Here is a 19,659-nt window from a genome sequence, read left to right as displayed (position 1 = left end):
CCGCGGCATGTGGGATCTTCCCAGACCAGGGATCAAACCCGTGTCCCCTGCATTGGCAGGCAGATTCTTAACCAGTGCACCACCAGGGAAGTCCCTTGTGTTTGTTTTTATTTGTATATTTATTACAAAATGAACTCTAAGTTAGAAGATGTTTTTGAGCGATTGGTTTTCAGACTGTAGTAGAAGAGTGTTTCAGCTGGTTTACTGACTATTCCCAAAGACTTAAATGGATGTGCTGGGGAAGCCCAGATGGGCTTTTTATTTTGACTAACTTCAGTCTGTAAGCCGTACCAACTATTGCTTAAAACCTATGGTCACCTACCCGGCTAAAAGCAAAGGAGATGGAGGCTGGGGCCTTTGGGAAGAGGCAGAAGTGGAGGAACCTGCCAGAAGATTTCTTAAAGAAACTCCCTTCTTTTCTAACCTCCAGCCTTAGAAGCCTCTGGTATTACAAAGTCTGAAGTATAAGGGGCAAGGGGCAGGAAGTGACAAGGCCAAAGGGCACTGCCCGCAGAGTGGATGCTGATGGTGTGTCTTGGCAGGGGCCCCTGTCTGTCGCCACCACATGTCCGTCCAGAACCATCCTATGACTGCTACCCTCCACTTCTTCCCGCCTCAGCGAAAACTACCAAGCAAAAAAGTGTGATGCTCTGTGGCAATCAGTGGGGACAATTGGATGGGAAATCACATTATTTTATTCTTTCAGATTATAAATGGGTTTAAAAAATAGGATCCACTTTCTAGGAGAACTTTTTCTAGAAGTTCTCCTTCTAGAAAAAGTTAAAATGGACTAGAAAAAAAGAGGAAAATCAGTGTTCTTAACTAACACCAAGAGTTTTTCTTTCTTAAATCAGAGAGCCTCGTTTTATTCATGCAAGTATACTTTTCCTGATCTTCGTACTCATCACTTCTGTGGGTCATGCTTCTTCACTGCCTCTTCTTTCAGATAAATGCCTAAGAGCGTTGGAAGGTGCGTGTCCTGCTCTACACGTGTCCTTTATTAAAATTAAATGGAGCTGAACGTTAAAATTCTGAGCACATAAACGTATTTCAGCTTGTTTGCAGTCTCTCCCTATCCAGCCAGCCACTGATCTCTCTTCTCCCTATAGAGCTTTGCCTTTTTTAGCATTTTCTTTTAGACTATTATGTTATGCATTTGTAGAAATCGTTTCATCTACAGGTATGCATGATGATATCTGGTCTTTTTCTAGGGACACTCAGCTGAAATCATCTCTTTGTCCTTTAACACCTCAGGAAACAGAATCATCACGGGGTCTTTCGATCATACAGTTACAGTGTGGGATGCTGATACTGGAAGGTATTCTTGATTTTTAAGAATTTTTTTTAACCTGCATCAGAAGATTAAGAAGATAGTCTTTGTTATTTATCAGCTTAATGTTAAATCTATTCTTTACCTTGGATTCCATAGGAATAGGGACACATTGAAAGCAAATTAATTCATTCTTTAATGATTTTTCTGATCCACCAAAAATATATGCTTCCTTGGAATTCTGAGGAAATAATGCCAAACAGTAACATAAAAGGAGAATGTTAACAATAGCCTGGTTACACAGCTATTATTTATTCCATGTACTATGTAATCAGATTTCAATGGCTTGTCATTATGGTAGGCATGGGTATCATGAATAAATAAAATCATGGCTAATGACCCAGATTTAATTTTGTCCAAGAACTTCAACTTCCTTCCTAATTATTTTTGGTTCTAGTTGCTAAGAAGTTAACTAAGTTAGCCTACTTTCGTTGGAAAACTCCACTCTTGGACTTGTCTGCGTTTTGATAGAGGGACCAATTATCAGGGGTACCGATCAACATGGTTGCAACAAGAAATGAGAGGGAAGGAAGGGTTCTCAGACCACTGATGGGTAGTTTCTGAACAACCAAGGGGTCCACCTATCTGGTGTAAAAATAGTTCTAGAACTTCAGATTACCTTTATTATTTTTTATCCATGCCTTTCTGAAGTGTTGTCTTAAGTAATGTTGTTATCTTGGGTTGTTAAAAGTTTAAGTATATTTTTTGCTGAAATGAAATTAGTAGCCTAGTTGACTCTTTTTGGAGCTACAGTTAAGCCATCTTTGATTGGTCATCATAGATATTATTTTGTGAAAAGTAAAATTCAGACTCTTACACCAATGGCTTGAGATCATTCTTTGTACACATTCTTGACTGAGGAATCTTTCGCCAGTCTGAACCATTTCCATTTTGTAGGAAGGTGTACACCTTAATCGGGCATTGTGCTGAGATCAGCAGTGCCTTATTCAACTGGGATTGCTCTCTGATATTAACTGGCTCTATGGACAGAACCTGCATGGTGAGCTCAAGAAATATCTTTGCTCTGTAATTCTTATGTCTGTACTTTATACAGTGTCAGGTATTCATTGCAACATTAACAAATTTTAAAGGTGCTATAAAATTAAGACATTAATTTATCAACAATTGGTAATTTTTAAATTTCAAGTTTCTGATCCTCCAAGTTTGAAGAAATTATGATGTAAAATAGTTTTAGTTGATTTAAATGTGTTGAAAGATCTTATTATTTTAAAAGGCGCGTTATTTTTGTTTAATGCCCCTCTATTCCTTTATTAAACTTCGATTAGAGTGAACTTCACGAAGTCTCAACACAATGCCTCCCTGCCTTTACGTTTCTGTTGCTAAGAGCGTATGTTCTAGAATTATTATTAGATATATAAGTTATACACCAAATGTATTATAATCTTAATGTGCTTTTCATTTTCTAGCATTGTAGTTTTAGATCAAGCTCTTTACCATTTGATGCCCTTTGCATGAAAAGAGGATGCTTCCATTCCAATCAGAGAAGCATGCACTTGGGGATTTTTTTCCTAATATAGTGGCAGATTTGTCTACCTGTTCTAAATGTCTGTCCTTGGTCTTCTCTGTGTCCAAAGTGTGCCTTGTTAGATGGTTGGCTGTGGTCTCCGGTCACGAATCAAGGTAAAATGAACAAACATGTGAAAATTATACACATGATTTCGGCACAGTTAATTTAGCCAGCCATAAACATGTCGTAAAGACTACTTCTGGCCACCTTTGCACTTTAGATAGGAAGTCATAGTCTTTGTCATCTTCTTCTTTTTTAAAAAAAATTTCAGCTGTGGGATGCTACAGATGGAAAATGTGTGGCGACATTGACAGGCCATGGTGATGAAATACTAGACAGCTGTTTTGATTACACTGGAAAGCTTATTGCAACGGCTTCGGCTGATGGTAGGTAATCTGTCGGTACATTTAATTTATGGAGAGATTTATGTTTTGTTTGATAAACACGTGTGATTCTACACTGTAGGTCATCTCCCTGGTGACCAGCTATGATAGAAACTACATGTGCCTCATCTCTATGATGTACGTCAGTACACTAGGTCTCTATCATATTCTTGATAATCACATGTGATATTATAGAATGTCTGCATCACCTCCTTGACAGCCACATATGATGTTAAACTAGATCTTCATCTCCTTGATAACTATATATATTGGTGTATCTTGGGTCATCTCCCCCTAATGGTCATGCATTATGCTACACTATGTTGTTCTCATCAGCTTGACTGCCACTGATGGTTCTATGATAAATCTGCATTGTCTCCTTTATAACATGCGCTGCTCTAACATGTCCAGTGAATCATCATGATGAACATATATAATGAGCTATACATCACTTTCCTGAATGTCACTTAGGATTCTACACCATGTCTGTCTGATCTTATTGGTAACCGCGGTCTGATGCCACACTGTCTAATCGTCTACTTGACAGCACTGTATAGTTGTATACTTTGCATCATTTTCTTGACAATAACAAATGAAGTTATGCTATATCTACATCCCTTTAAAGTAAATATGTATGTTGTTATGCTATTGTTTATCGCACTGATGACACTATATGATGCCATAGTATGTCTGTGTTGTCACCTTTACAACCACATATGATGCAGTGCTATATATGCAAAGTCTGTTTGGCAGGCACATGTGATGCTATATTATGACTGCATTATCTCTTTTTTTTTAACATCTTTATTGGAGTATAATTTCTTTACAATGGTGTGTTAGTTTCTGCTTTATAACAAAGTGAATCAGCTATACATATACATATATCCCCATATCTCTTCCCTCTTGCATCTCCCTCCCACCCTCCCTATCCCGTCCCTCTAGGAGGTCACAAAGCACCGAGCTGATCTCCCTGTGCTATGCGGCTGCTTCCCACTAGCTATCTATTTTACATTTGATAGTGTATATATATCCATGCCACTCTGTCACTTTGTCCCAGCTTACCCTTCCCCCTCCCCGTCTCCTCAAGTCCATTCTCTGCATCTGTGTCTTTATTCCTGTCCTGCCCCTAGGCTCTTCAGAACCTTTTTTTTTTTTTAGATTCCATATATATGTGTTAGCATACGGTATTTGCTTTTCTTTTTCTGACTTACTTCACTCTGTATGACAGACTCTAGGTGCGTTATCTCTTTGATAACTATGTATGATATTTAAAATAAGATTTTTCTCTGATAATCCCGTATTATGAATGTCTGTGTGCATGTAATCTCCTTGAAAACTAAAGGTGATGCTATACCATGTCTATGTCATTTCCTTCACAAGCATGTGGAGTGCTTCCCTATTCTGCATTATCTCCTAGACAACTGTGTGTGATGATATAGCTTGTTTCATATCCATGATGGCCATGTATGGTGCTGCAATATATCCGTGTCACCTGCTGATAACCACATATGTTGTTACACTCTGTATGTGCCACCTCCCTGTAGTCCACAGATGACTATACACTATGTCTCCATTATCTGCTTGCTGGGATGTATTATTGTACAATGTTACACTATGTCTTTTCATCTTCTTGAGAACCACACATCATGCTATACTATGGCTGCATTATCTCTTTGATATCCTCACACAGTGCACACTGTGTCTGCATCAACATTCCGACTACCATGTATGATCTTGCATTACATCTGGATCATCTTATCAATGGTCATGTGTCATGCGACACTATGTCTATCTCCTTGATTCTAAACTATGTCCATGTCATCTTCTCATCAACAATGTAAGACACTATGCTGTGTCTAGGTCATCTCCCTGATGAACACATACGATACTACACTCTATCTTCATCATCTTTCTGATGACCACATTTGATCCTAGACTTTGCGCCATCTCCCTCATGACCATGCTTGACGCCAGCCTATGTCTACATCATCTCTGTGATAACCACACATGACACTATGTCTGTGTCACCTCCTGTGAATGCATGTCATGCTGCTGTATGACTGTGTCATTTCCCTGACAACATGAGCAAGCCTCCACTCTGTCTAAGTCACCTCTCTGATAATCACATATGATGCTACACATATGTTTAATTCTCTTAATGACCATATGTGACTTTACATCGTGCTTGTGTAAATTCCTTAACAGCCCTTTAAGAGATTCTGGCAAAAATGGAATGCTTTTCCCAGGCATGATTTGTTCACTTGTTCTTTGCCTATATTTGCTCCTGGTGACTAACATACTTTTAAGTAGTTACTTTGTGTTATAATCAGTTGTAGAATTTTGCCAGTGATTCATTTTAATTACAGTCTTTATTATTGTCTCTCTTTTCAAAATTATATTTGCATGCTCATTCTCTTACTCACTAGGACTTTTCAAACATGGTCCTTTAATCATACATACATGTCCTTTTTACATCCTGGAATATAAACACCCTGAATCTGGAGAATTTTATTTTTTAAACTATTTACTTTCTCATCTTCTCACAGATCTTTCCTTTTAAAAATCATCCCTTAACTATAATTAATCTGCCCTTTTCATTTTAAATATCATTCTCATTTATACAAAAAATCTATTCACTAAATATATATGGAGTACCTACTTTGTGCCAGGAATAGTTTTAGGAGCATAGGATATATCAATGAACAAAAGAGATGGGAATCTCTTTCCTCCTGGAGCTAAGTTGTAGACAGGGGGACAATAAATGATACTGTGCATGTGTTTTATATAGAATATTAGATTATATAGAATGCCAGGAGTTGGTCAGTGCTATGAGGGAAGAAACAAGCAGGGACAAGGAATCAGGATGCTGACGGATGGATGAGAATGATATATAAGCTTGATTCTTTTAGTTTTGTCCTTTCTATCATCTGTTATTTTCCCTAGCAGTGATTCTTTCCTTGTTCGGTAACACATTACTTCCAAAAAACTCTTTTTCTTTTCTTTGTTTTGTAAACCTTTTCTCCTTCTGTCCCTCCTAAGTCTTGATGTTTAGAGCAATTTTTTTTTTTTATTTATCTCTGGTCTTTGCTCCTCATTCCCTTCTTAAAATTAGATCTCATTCAACAGAGTTAGTTGCCTGTGCAGCTACAATCTGTTTTTTTATATTTATCACCTTTTTCATTTTCACTGGAATTACTCTCAAGGCTGAAATTTTTGGTGTCTTATTCATATTTCTATCTTATAAAAAACTACAATTTCAGGCTATATTATTTTTATGTTTTCTGAAGTTTAAAAATGCTTTTGTAAAATGTAATGTACTAATCTATACTGGATCTCTTTGTCTTATTAACAAATTCTTTTAAAAAATTTTTTCTCTATTTAAAAAAATTTTTTAAAGATTTTATTTTTTTATTAGTTATCTATTTTATACATATTAGTGTACATAGGACAATCCCAATCTCCCAGTTCATCCCACCACCACCTCCCCACCAACCCCACTCTCCCCCCTTAGTGTCCATACGTTTGTTCTCTACGTCTGTGTCTCTATTTCTGCCCTGCAAACCAGTTGATCTGTACTATTTGTCTAGATTCCACATATATGCGTTAATATACGATATTTGTTTTTCTCTTTCTGACTTACTTCACTCTGTATGACAGTCTCTAAGTCCTCCCGTGTCTCTACAAATGACCCATATTTCATTCCTTTTTATGGCTGAGTAATATTCCATTGTATATATGTACTACATCTTCTTTATCCATTCATCTGTCGATGGGCATTTGGGTTGCTTCCATGACCTGGCTATTGTAAATAGTGCTGCAGTGACCATTGGGGTGCATGTGTCTTTTTGAATTATGCCTTTCTCTGGGTATATGCCCAGTAGTGGGATTGCTGGGTCCTATGGTAATTCTATTTTTAGTTTTTTAAGGAACCTCCATACTGTCCTCCATAGTGGCTGTATCAATTTACATTCCCACCAACAGTGCAAGAGGGTTCCCTTTTCTCCACACCCTCTCCAGCATTTGTTGTTTGTAGATTTCGGATGATGCCCATTTTAAATGGTGTGAGGTGATGCCTCATTGTAGTTTTGATTTGCATTTCTCTAATAATTACTGATGTTGAGCATCCTTTCATGTGTTTGTTGGCAATCTGTATATCTTCTTTGGAGAAATGTCTATTTAGGTCTTCTGCCCATGTTTTGATTGGATTGTTTGTTTTTTTGTAATATTGAGCTGTATGTGCTGTTTATATGTTTTGGAGATTAATCCTTTGTCCCTTGATTCGTTTGCAAATATTTTCTCCCATTCTGAGGGTTTTCTTTTCATCTTGTTTATAGAGTTTCCTTTGCTGTGCAAAAGCTTTGAAGTTTCATTAGGTCCCATTTGTTTATTTTTGTTTTTATTTCCATTACTCTAGAAGGTGGGTCAAAAAAGATCTTGCTGTGATTTCTGTCAAAGAGTGTTCTTCCTATGTTTTCCTATGTATGTTATTTGTCATTTTTCCCTTGTTGCTTTTAATAATTTTTCTTTGCCTTTAATTTTTGTCAGTTTGATTACTGTGTCTCGGCATGTTTCTCCTTGGGTTTATCCTGCCTGGGACTCTCTGTGCTTCCTGGACTTGGGTGACTCTTTCCTTTCCCATGTTAAGGAAGTTTTCAATTATAATCTCTTCAAATATTTTCTCGGGTCCTTCTCTCTCTCTTCTCCTTCTGGGACCCCTGTAATGTGAATGTTGTTGCATTTAATGTTGTCCCAGAGGTCGCTTAGGCTGTCTTCGTTTCTTTTCATTCTTTTTTCTTTATTATTCTGTTCCGTGGCTATGAATTCCTGCATTCTGTCTTCCAGGTCACTTATCTGTTCTTCTGCCTCCGTTATTCTGCTATTGATTCCTTCTAGTATATTTTTCATTTCAGTTATTGTATTGTTCATCTCTGCTTGTTTGTTCTTTAATTCTTCTAGATCTTTGTTAAACATTTCTTGCATCTTCTCGATCTTTGCCTCCTTTCTTTTCCTGAGGTCCTGGATCATCTTCACTATCATTCTTCTCAATTCTTTTTCAGAAGGTTGCCTGTCTCCACTTCATTTAGTTGTTTTTCTGGGGTTTTATCTTGTTCGTTCATCTGGTACATAGTCCTCTGCCTTTTCATTTTGTCTATCTTTCTGTGAATGTGGTTTTTGTTCCACAGGCTGCAGGATTGTAGTTCTTACTTCTGCTGTGTGCCCTCTGGTGGATGAGGCTGTCTAAGAAGCTTGTGCAAGTTTCCTGATGGGAGGGACTGGTGGTGGGTAGAGCTGACTGTTGCTCTGGTGGGCAGAGCTCAGTAAAACTTTAATCCACTTGTCTGCTCATGGGTGGGGCTGGGTTCCCTCCCTCTTGGTTGTTGGGCATGAGGCGACCCGATGCTGGAGACTACCAGGCTCTTGGTTGGGGCTAATGGCGGACTCTGGGAGGGCTCATGCCAAGGAGCACTTCCCAGAACTTCTTCTGCCAGTGTCCTTGTCCCTGCAGTGAGCCACAGCCACCCCACGCTTCTGCAGGAGACCCTCCAACACTAGCAGGTAGGTCTGGTTCAGTCTCCTATGGGGTCACTGCTCCTTCTCCCAGGTCCTCATGCACACACTACTTTGTGTGTGCCCTCCAAGAGTGGAGTCTCTGTTTCCCCCAGTCCTGTCGAAGTTCTGTAATCAAATTCTGCTAACCTTCAAAGTCTGATTCTCTGGGAATTCCTCCTCCTGTTGTCAGACCCGCAGCTTGGGAAGCCTGATGTGGGGCTCAGAATCATCACTATAGTGGGTGGACTTCTGTTGTATAATTGTTCTCCAGTTTGTGAGTCACCCTCCCAGCAGTTATGGGATTTGATTTTATTGGAATTGCGCCCCTCTTACCATCTCATTGCAGCTTCTACTTTGTCTTTGGATGTCGGGTGTCTTTTTTGGTGAGTTTCAGTGTCTTCCTCTTGATGATAGTTCAGCAGTTAGTTGTGATTCCGGTGCCCTTGCAAGAGGAAGTGAGCACACGTCCTTCTACTCCGCTATCTTGAACCAATCTCTCTTATTAACAAACTCTTAAAACAGTTGGATCACTTTTCTTTAAGGCTTTTGAAATGTCCAGCCAAGTTGCAAGTTTTATATTTTAATCATATTAATTCTAACATAGCAGTTTTGTCTACAATTTTTGTTTTGTCTACAGTTTTTGTCTGACAATTCCCTATCCTTGCTAATTTTACCTTGATGTAATCTATAATTTGTGGTGAGACAGCATCCTTCACCTGGGCAGATAAATTTTAATTTTTTTTCTGACAGCAATTTTACTACTTCTGTTTTTCTCCTTCTATGCTTATTTAACTCCTCTATTCCTGTTTTTTTGTTTTAAAATACATTTATTTATTTATTTATTTTTGGCTGCGTTGGGTCTTCGTTGCTGTGTGGGCTTTCCCTAGTTGCGGCGAGCAGGGGCTACTCTCTGTTGCAGTGCACAGGCTTCTCATTGTGGTGGCTTCTCTTATTGTGGAGCACGGGCTCTAGGCGCACAGGCCTCAGTAGTTGTGGCACGCGGGCTCAGTAGTTGTGGCTCACGGGCTGTAGAGCACAGGCTCAGTAGTTGTGCTCATGGGCTTAGTTGCTCCGCAGCATGTGGAATCTTCCCGGACCAGGGATTGAACCTGTGTCCCCTGCATTGGCAGGCAGATTCTCAACCACTGTGCCATCAGGGAAGCCCCAACTCCTCTATTCCTTAATTCTGAGGAAATGTATCTACTATTGTACTTCATGTATCCATCCATCCACCCATCCATCTACCCTCCATCCATCCATCCATCCTACATCTATTTATTGTGTTTACTATGAGTTTGGCACTTCTGGGCATTGGGGACCCGATAGGGAACAAACCATTTTCTTAGCCTTTTCTGTTGAAAGGGGTTTCTTAGTGCCTGTTCTTCATTCATTGAGTAGTGAACGCTGTTCCTTCTCAGGAAGGCCTCTCGATCTTCTGCAACCCTAGACTCATATTTGGTGTATGATGTTAGTCTTGCTGTTTATTTCATCCTCAGCCTCTCAGAACTTGTTTTAATTCCCCTTTTTTCTCTTAAAAACTTTATTCTTTTTGGATTCCTGTCTCCCCATTCCCATCTACCTTGGAACCCAGTATCTCTTCTAATAAGCTTGGGGCTAGAGAGACTCCTTTTCACTCTCTTCTCCTGCAGTGGAACCAGCTTGCATTTTAAGTATTAAGTGGCTGGTTCTCACCGCAGGCAAGAAGACAAACTTAGCACAGAGTGTGTGTGTCAGAGGGATAGATATTTAGATAATTCAGGGCATGTGGTCAAAGTTCTGTGTTTCAGATGAATTTATATATATCTCAACTCCTCTCAAAAAGGAACAGCAAGAGTTTTCAGTGCAGCCACGAGAAAATGCATTACCAAATTGGAAGGCCATGTAGGTGAAATTTCAAAGGTGAGTTGCTTTCTCATTTGGAGCAATTTATTTATTTTCAAAAAAATAGGCAGCTGGCTTAGTATAAATAGGTCTATTGGCACTGATGGTACCAAAGTTTGGCCAGTTATCTCACATTTTCTAGAAATCAGTTACCTAAAGACTTTATTTTTAAAAGTGTCCTGAAACTCAGCATAATAAATGATTTCTAAAACCTTTTACAAAGTATAAAACAGCATTCTCCTCAGCCATGAGCAAAAGATTCTGTTAGCTAAAAATACTTATTAAAGCTATTAAGAAGCTAATAAAGTATTTTTCCTGGTTCTAGTAAACACACAAGTTTATATTACGCAAAAGACACGCTGCACAGCAAATATCAAGTGTCCTGTAGATTAGATGCAATTGAGGAAGTATTTCCTGGAAATATTTAACACTTAACGAAGTTAAAAATGACCTATTTTGAAACTTGAAAGCTGTAGTTTAGGATTTTATATCAGCTCCTCCCAAAAGCTTATGCACAGAGCAGGGCCATCCAATCAGGGACCTGAGGTTAGATGTGTCCTCAGAATATTGTATTGAAGGCTGGGACTGGTGACTCTCACCCCCTAGTTTGGCCCAATTCTTTGGTCTCATACCTGAGATCGATTTCTCGTTCCTTGTAAACTATCAGCTTGATGGTTTCAAGTCTCTGCAGGCTCCTGCTGGAGCCCGGGGCCGCCCACTGCTGTGCTGTCTCCCCATCTCCTGCCTTTGCACCTGCTGCTGGTGGCCACTGCCCCCTTGCCCATCAGGGTTGGTCTCTGAGACTGTGCAGGACACATCTTCTTCACAGGCTGGGAGGCCTTGGGGACTGGCAGGAAGAGGGATGGGATGTGTGACCGTGGGAGACAGGCCACAGAGGGAGCCCAGGCCATGTTGCTGAGAGTCTGGTGTGTCACACTCAATAAGCGCACGTTTGTGTGTGTGTGTGTGTGTGTGTGTGTGTGTGAATAGGGTTCTCAAACTATATTACTGCATTTTATGCTTGCTAAGTATATATTACCTACTGAATTGCCATCCAGTGATGGCATTTCTATGGGGTGCCAAGCTAAGGTATTCATTCATTCATTCGTTCATTCACTTAGCAAATACTTTTTTTTTTTTTTTTTTTTTTTTTGCGGTATGTGGGCCTCTCACTGTTGTGGCCTCTCCCGTTGCGGACCACAGGCTCCGGACGCGCAGTCTCAGCGGCCATGGCTCAAGGGCCCAGCTGCTCTGCGGCACATGGGATCTTCCCGGACCAGGGCACGAACCCGTGTCCCCTGCATCGGCAGGCGGACTCTCAACCACTGAGCCACCAGGGAAGCCCAGCAAATACTTTTTGAAAGCTCCCACTGTGCTAGGCATTATGCTAGGCCCTAGTGACACTGTGATGAAAAAAGCCATGGCCTTGGGACTTGCCCTCATCAACCCTTCAGTTACAGAGGAAGTGGCCCAAATTGTCATCTTCTGATGCTTTAGAAAAGGTTATAAGCATGATGTCCAGAGGAACCAAGGACTAACACTTTTCTCTGCTGCTCAGATACCATGTGACGATGCCTAGCATGTAGGGGCTCTCAGGACACATTGATGGAAAGTTCTGTGCTTTAAGTAGCAGCAGACAGAAAGTCCTCCCTTAGTGGCCCTGACATTCTGTACCACAGATTGAGGGACGATCCCTATGCTTGTGATGACAGAAAGTTGGTTTGCAGCGGTGACATCGAGGTGTGGGTATGACCACACCAGGGCTCTGCCTCTTGGTTTGCGTGGGGAGATTGGCATCAGGAGCCTTTGGAAAGAAGCTGGGTGGGGAACACTCAAAGTATGACAGAGCTTTGGTTTTTATCCTTAGAACCGTGTGTGACGGGTGGGCAATCAAACTTTACTGTCTAGATTTTAATTTTCATGTATTAGTCCCTGCAATATTTTTCCCATCCTGAAGGAACTGTTCTATGTAAGAATAAATACCAGGCTGAGAAGGTGACAGGTACTTAGTAATGTCCCCTTTCTGCTGATTAAAAATATAGTGGGAATCAAATTACACAAACCTGTGGTCACTTTTCTTCTTTCTTGCTTATAGATTTCTTTCAACCCCCAAGGGAACCGTCTTCTCACTGGCAGCTCTGACAAAACAGCTAGAATCTGGGATGTTCAGACGGGTCAGTGCTTCCAGGTTCTTGAGGGACACACAGATGAAATCTTTTCATGTGCTTTCAACTATAAAGGTGACATAATCATTACAGGTAGGGGAGAAATAAACACCATCGACTTAGTTTTCCTTTCAAATTGGCTGTTAGAGTTACGAAGCTGGATACCAAAAGGAGACACCCCCATCCCCACCAGGGTTCCTAGCTCATCTTGGTGCCTTTTATGTCCTTTATTTCATTTTAGTTGCATTGCAGAACCACAGGAGTGAGCTCTGCCACTGACTGTAAGGCTTTATGAATTCTCAGTTTCAGTTGCTCCAGGCGAAGTAAGAATTCAGTAGCCTGCCTTCTTCTGTTTACTACATTTCCCCAGGCACAGTCCATCAGATAGTCAATACTCAGTTGACGGCAGTAAATGTTAGTAACTAAAACAAGTCAGGACCTGAGTTCTTCACAGTGGGATTTATAGCCCATTAGAGATTTGTTCTTTGAGTGAAATTGTTTTCTCCTTGGATGTCCCCTCGTGACACATTAATATTGGGGGAAAAGAACACATATTGAGCAATTTTTCAATGATTAATGATTTATTGTGAATAAATTATATTAGCGATATTTTATAAGAACTGGATTGAGATCAGGTTAATTTAGATTGTGGAAAGGGGAAAAAAATGACAAGAATATGGCACTACGTTAGTGCACTGCCTCTGGAGGAAACCTTGGCAGGGAGTGGGATGCTACAGTGGTGTTGGGTAGGGATGCCCTCAGAGGGCACAGAGGAGCGAATCTGCCTAACTCTTAGTGATTCTCACTGTGTCCAGAAGATTTTCACATTGCTTAACTAGTCTAGTAAGTGAAATGTCACATATACAAAGTTGGCTTTATATTTTGGCTGATTAGGTAGCTTCCTAATCATATAACTTTAGAGGTGCTGAGAATAATCTCCCCTTTGCCCTGAAATACCACCCCTTTCCACCTAATTATGGATAATTTCTAAAATTGCAGATTACTTCCTTTGGGCTTACAGTTAGCGAGTGTTACTAAAACGTAGGTACTCCTAAGACAAGGCCATAATAAAGAATGTTGGATCCTTTCTCACAATGAGGAAGGAGGTGGGAGATTGTGACAGGAAGCACAGGAGGTGAGGGCCAGGCTTTCCTAGTCTACACCGTTCATGTTAAGCCGGGTCAGCTATGCAGTACCTCTTCCCCTCAACCACAGAAGACCCTGAGAGTTAGGGAAGGAATATGTGTTGATTGTGCCTTGTTTTAGTGGTGGCCTTCAAATGCCTGAGCTCTTTTAAGATATTATCGATTTATTTAGTATTTCCCAAAGCACCAACATGCTAAATACTGACCCACTAGATGCCAGCGCTTATGAGAATGGGGGTGACACGTCTGCCTGGCCTTCAGCAGAGCACTGGGTTTGAACTGATCTGCCCTATTTCTTGTCAGACCCCGGTGTGATTACATGCATTTTTTAGTGGACTGCCTGAGGGTTTAGAGTCACTAAATGGAAAGAAACTGTCCGGTGTGGTCATGACGCATTTAAAAATACTAGGTGCCTTTGCGGGGAATGTGCGGTGTTCACAGGCTTTCCCGATCCGTGCAGCCCTCACACTTCCTCTATCGATGGTACCTGCCTGGCTGCTGAGGTTGAGAGAAGCAGCAGCGCCCAGCACTGCTCCGTACCAGGGCCGTCATTCCCACAGACAGAATGTGAATGGCGTCCCTGGGGGAGGAGTTGTATCAAGGCTGCTTTGGAAGAGTGTCGATCATAGTCGTGGGGCGGGCGGGAGGATGCAAATTTCACATTCTGACCGACGATGAGAAAAATCTGTTGACATTTTGAGACGTTCCAAAGTGGGATGGGCTGCCCCCTCATAAGCTAGTCACTCAAACCTGGAGATGTTCAAAGTCACCATATTTCCACCTGGTGGCCATGTGTGAAGGTGGGGTGGGGAGATAAGCAGAGGGACGGCCGATGGGGCTGCATTCTCCGGTCCTCTCCAATTCTCAGATGCCGTGAATCTCGCGGGGGTGCGTAGGTAGAATGTGAACTTGCCCAATTTATGACTGACATGGAAAAATGCAAAAAAAAAAAAAAAAAAAAGATTCCCACCCCCAAACGCCTGAGCTGCTGAGGGGCTCTGCAGCTGGGCACCGAGGCTCTAGCACATTAAACATACTGATCATCGACAGTGACCCAGAAAATGTCAACCTGTAAAAACAGAGAGTTAAGTGAGTAAAATAAAGAAAACTAACTTTGTGAAATTTGCTTTATTAGGTAGCAAGGATAATACCTGTAGGATATGGCGCTGATTGAAGAAAGCCAGCCCATGAGGAAACTTGCCGCTTGGCATCACAGCCAGACAGCAAGCTGTTGTGATAGTTCACGTTTTCTCTTTGTCCACAAGTCAACCTTTCATACACTGTCGTTAGCTTCACAGATACGACCATTAAAGCTGATGGACTTATATCATTACTTGATATTATTTGGTAGAGATGACAGGAACAAGCATACTGTGTGGCAAATGTCACTGGTTATTTCAGTTTTCTTTCTTGATAGCATCACGATACTGATAAATGAAACAAGAGTAATGTAACAACGTGTCTCCTAGATTCTACTTTGAAGCCTATTATTATAATTTCTGTTGAATAAAGTTTTTGGAGAAAATGTTTTGTGAATTTTTGTGAATTTTTTGTGCATATCTATGTTTACAATGTATGTTTTCTTCCTTGTGACGAGAACTTTTAACATCTACTCTTTCAGCGGCTTTCAAATATGCAGTACAGTTTTATTAACTATAGTCACCATGCTGTGCATTACAAACTTAATTATTTTATAACTGGAATTTTATACCTTTTGACCCCCTTCACCCGTTGTGCCTCTGTTCTCCATATGAGTTCAGTGTTTTCTGTTTGTTCGTTGGTTTAGATCCCATATATAAGTGAGATCACATGGCATGTATCTTTCTCTGTCTGACATTTAATTTTAGTCTAATGCCCTCAAGCCTCATCCATGTGGTGGCAAATGACAAGATTTTTTTCTTTTTTATGGCTGAGTAGTATTCCATTTTGTGTGTGGCAGACTAGAGTCCTAGAGAAGCATCATCCCAGGGTCTGGATGCTAGTTTCTTTTACAGAACAGGGAGAGGGGGAGGTGAGGAGGTAAAGTAAAAAGGGCCATAAGTTTTGCAAATATCTCCTGGTTTTGCCAGACTGGGGGAGGTGATATGTTAATTTCTTCTTTCCTGCAGCCATCTTCTTGGATTCCAGCTTTCTGAATTAAGCCATTACTCCTTGCCCCAACACCTCCTCCCCCGATTTACTGGCCTGTTGAATGAGCCTGCGCTTGGTAACATGATTGCAAGAGCACCTCAGCAACAATAATTAGGGAACTTTGAAAAAAAAAAACAAGGTTTATTACACACAAGTCCTGTAGGGTACAAGTCACACCCAAGGGCCACACAGGAGGTCAGGTGGAGGGAGGGAAGCATGAGGGTTCACGGGTTCACACTTCATCGGTGAATTTAAAACATAAGGGTGGGAATTGGGACACGGGAAGGGAAGAGTCGGGGTCACTCAGGTGTTTCGTTCTCTAGGTCACCCAGGGCTTTCTGAAAGAGGAAGTCCATGGGTGAGGTGGCCTGGCTCCTGATCTGGGTTTTTTAGCTAGTATATGTGCCGTACAGCTGGCAATACATTTATTTGAGATGGATGTCTTTGAAATGGAAGCCTTGGCAATCGAAAGCTTCTTTTCTGGCATTTTTCACTACCTATACGGGCTTTACTTTCATCTGGGTATTGTAAGGTACAGTGAAGTGTGTGTAGGGTCTGGAGTCAGATTGTCTATGTACATATTCTCATTCCAACTCCTCATTCTTGGACAAGTTACCTCACCACTCTGAGGTTTCTCATCTGGAAAGTGGTAACAATGATACTTGTTGTCTTGAGGATTAGGAATATCTGGCGCATGGCAAGCATGAGGATAATGTTTCCTGTTATTATGATCAATAACTTAGCAGTCATCTTTAAAAAAAACTGTGCTTCATATATAAACACGTCTTTCAGGAAAGAACAGTGTTGTTTACTCAGAAATCATAGTTGAAATATAACTTGTTTAATGTATTAGAGGTATCTTAGGGAGGATTGTAAATCAAATTTTTATCAATGAACACTTAAGAGTCTTGGAATAATTGTCCCTTTGTAACCAAGCAGGACCCTATGGGGCCTTCCCAGGACAGGCCTTCTCCCACATCCTCTGCTTTAGCTCCTCTCTGCGGTACCTAGGTAGCAGTATTTGATGCACATTTCCTGAGTTGTTTCACAGATGTGACCCACCTCCCTCTCCCCGCCTCCACCAAATGGAAGACATTAACTACTTGATGAACTTGAGCACAGAGCCCCAGGCCTCCTGGAGGCTAAGGACCGAACATGTGAACCCCTATGATACCACCCTGTTACCTCACCGTCAGCCAATCAGAGAACTGTGCCCAGCTGGTCACATACGCTTTGACACCCGCCCCTGCCCCAACCTGGCTTTTAAAAGTGCTTTGCTGCAACCCTTCGGGGAGCTCAGGGCTTCGTAGGCCATGAGCCACCCGTCTCCTCGCGTGGCTCCAAACTCCGATGTTTTGGTTTGTTTGGTGTCGCTGTGCCTTGGGCACGCAAAGTTGCGCTAACACTTGTAGAGGTTTTCTTTCAAACAGAGGAGCCGAGACGTGAGATCATGAATATAGATGATTATGGCTTAATCTATCCTCATATGTTTAGATTTCATATAGAATTTTATGAGTGAATTGTGCTCATAAAAATGGAATATCTTTTCTAACAACTCATATCTAAAACTGCAATAACTCATGATTTAGCATAATGTCTTATTTAAAGGCAAAATAAATGCTTTTAGAACTAAGCAATGCTCTTTATACATGAAAGTCTTACATGGCCACTTAAAAGCACATCTATAATCTTTAAGTTACAAGTGAATTTATTATCCTATGTTTTTCCACTGCTTCCGTTACTCTTAATTTACCTTTATTGGGTCTCGAAAGGGATGAGATTTGAAGTAAAAAAAAAAAGCTATTACGATGTTAAAAGACATATTCCTTTTCAAAAACAGGTTTGTAAACTGACTCAGAATTCCTACAATAATTTTAGTTATCTTACCAAGATTATTTTATGTTTTGTTTAACTTCACGGTTATCTCGGTTTGGTCTGTAAGTAACAAAACACATGGTTAAAACAAGGTTAGTTAGTCCCCTAGTTGGCTGTGCAGTGACATGATGACACGAGGACCCGGCATTTGGGGCTTTCCCCTCTGCCATCCTGGTTGGCGTCTGTCCTATGTATTCTTCCTAGTTGCCAGATGGCTGACACTATTTTCTTAGTTTAAGTATCTTGCTATCTCTTTTAATTTCAGCAAATCCAGAAGAGAACTTCTTACTTCTCTCCCTGTTATTTCCACATGCTAGATACCATCTTAGCAGTTCTATTTCTGCTACCGATGGAATCATCTCTCGCTTTTTCTGCTTTATTTTCTCTATCCACCCACCCAATCATAAACACTTTCCTCAATTAAAAAACAAATCCTAGCTCTCCAGTCTTACTGCCATTTTAATCTGTAATCTATAATCTCATTACCCCGGCACTAGAAACTGAAACAGTCTTCTAAATGATATTGGCTTCCTTTTGCTCTATCAGATTATTCCTTTCTAAAATAGAAAAAATTCCAAATGTTTATATGTTTTACAGTTTACAAGACTTTTGCAAAAATCAGTTCTTTTCTTGATGAGGAACAAAGTAGGAATAATTAGAACCTAAATTTAGAGCTGATAACACATGTTTAGGAGAGGGAAAAGGTGGCTTGCCCCAAGATCATATGATAATAATTGAATGATGATAGGAAAACACTCTCTTACTATAACATAAAATCTGAGCTAGAAAGGGAGTTGTATTTGATGCTCTTGAAATTAGAAAAGCTCTCAAAAATTTTCTCATAAAAATTTATGGCTTGGTGCTTTATGATTTTGGTTTGGTTACACGAGGGTAGTCTATGTTTGGGAATGCCACTTTTAGGATTTCCCTACTCTTTTAGGGTAAATCCAGTGGAATTTCACAGGCCTCTGAGGTCAAGTCATCATAACATCTGGAAGGCTCCACCAGGGAGCTGGTATAACTTTGAGTCTTTTACCCCTTTTTATTCCCCTCCCACACCTTCTTCTCCTTCCCTCTTAAACACCCTGGTATTTATAAGAAATCCCCAGGATGGATACTGGCTTAGAACATGGAGGGGAAATGATTAAGTTGTGTGTGTTTGTGTGTGCGTATGCATGTCGGGGGCTCCTTAAATTCTGCAAGGCAAGGCAAAACCATCAGTTTCTCTCTATTCCTAAATTTCCTCTTGAGTTTGGAGTTTTAGGCTGCATTACCTAGAACTGAAAAATGAGTTTTTCTGCAGTATGCAAGAGATGGAAATCCTAGAAAAGTTATATGGAAGCTGTAAATACAATGAGGACAGACTTATCTATTCTACCTTTTGGGAAATGTTGGATGAATCTCTGAACAAAAGTTGCCTTTACTACTATTTTCTTGGGACTGTGAGATCAAATCAAGTAATCACCACAACAAGTCAGATGACCTTGTATTTTGCTGAGAAATGAAGAACACACTTTCTACTGCTCTCACTAGTGAAAAGTAGGAAATGCTGAGTTTTAAAAGTGTATAAGCTTACACACTTGTATTCTCTTATCTCAGCAGGTGGCAGTGTTTGTCTTTTGGCAAATAAGTTCTTTTAGCTGCAAATGAAGAGTGTAAAAAGTAAACTTTT

The 19,659-nt window shown here is 40.5% G+C and overlaps 1 protein-coding gene across 2 annotated transcripts in view; it reads left to right on the top strand.

Annotated features, from left to right (window-relative positions):
* DAW1 (dynein assembly factor with WD repeats 1) overlaps positions 1-15,497 on the top strand; it is a 31,357-nt gene extending 15,860 nt beyond the window's left edge. The window contains exons 8-13 of one of the 2 annotated variants that reach the window (XM_060151249.1): positions 1,212-1,318; positions 2,228-2,330; positions 3,130-3,244; positions 10,614-10,690; positions 12,768-12,930; positions 15,118-15,497. In XM_060151249.1, the coding sequence (XP_060007232.1) occupies positions 1,212-1,318; positions 2,228-2,330; positions 3,130-3,244; positions 10,614-10,690; positions 12,768-12,930; positions 15,118-15,152 (600 nt within the window). In that variant the 3' untranslated portion in view covers positions 15,153-15,497. Of the gene's footprint in view, positions 1-1,211; positions 1,319-2,227; positions 2,331-3,129; positions 3,245-10,613; positions 10,691-12,767; positions 13,258-15,117 lie in introns of those variants that run through there. The other variant, XM_060151248.1, reaches the window with a different exon arrangement.
* Positions 15,498-19,659: the final 4,162 nt, after the last annotated feature.

Source organism: Lagenorhynchus albirostris, chromosome 6 (assembly GCF_949774975.1).
Source record: "Lagenorhynchus albirostris chromosome 6, mLagAlb1.1, whole genome shotgun sequence".
Lineage (NCBI taxonomy): Eukaryota > Metazoa > Chordata > Mammalia > Artiodactyla > Delphinidae > Lagenorhynchus > Lagenorhynchus albirostris.
This window is presented reverse-complemented; position numbering and strand designations above follow the sequence as displayed.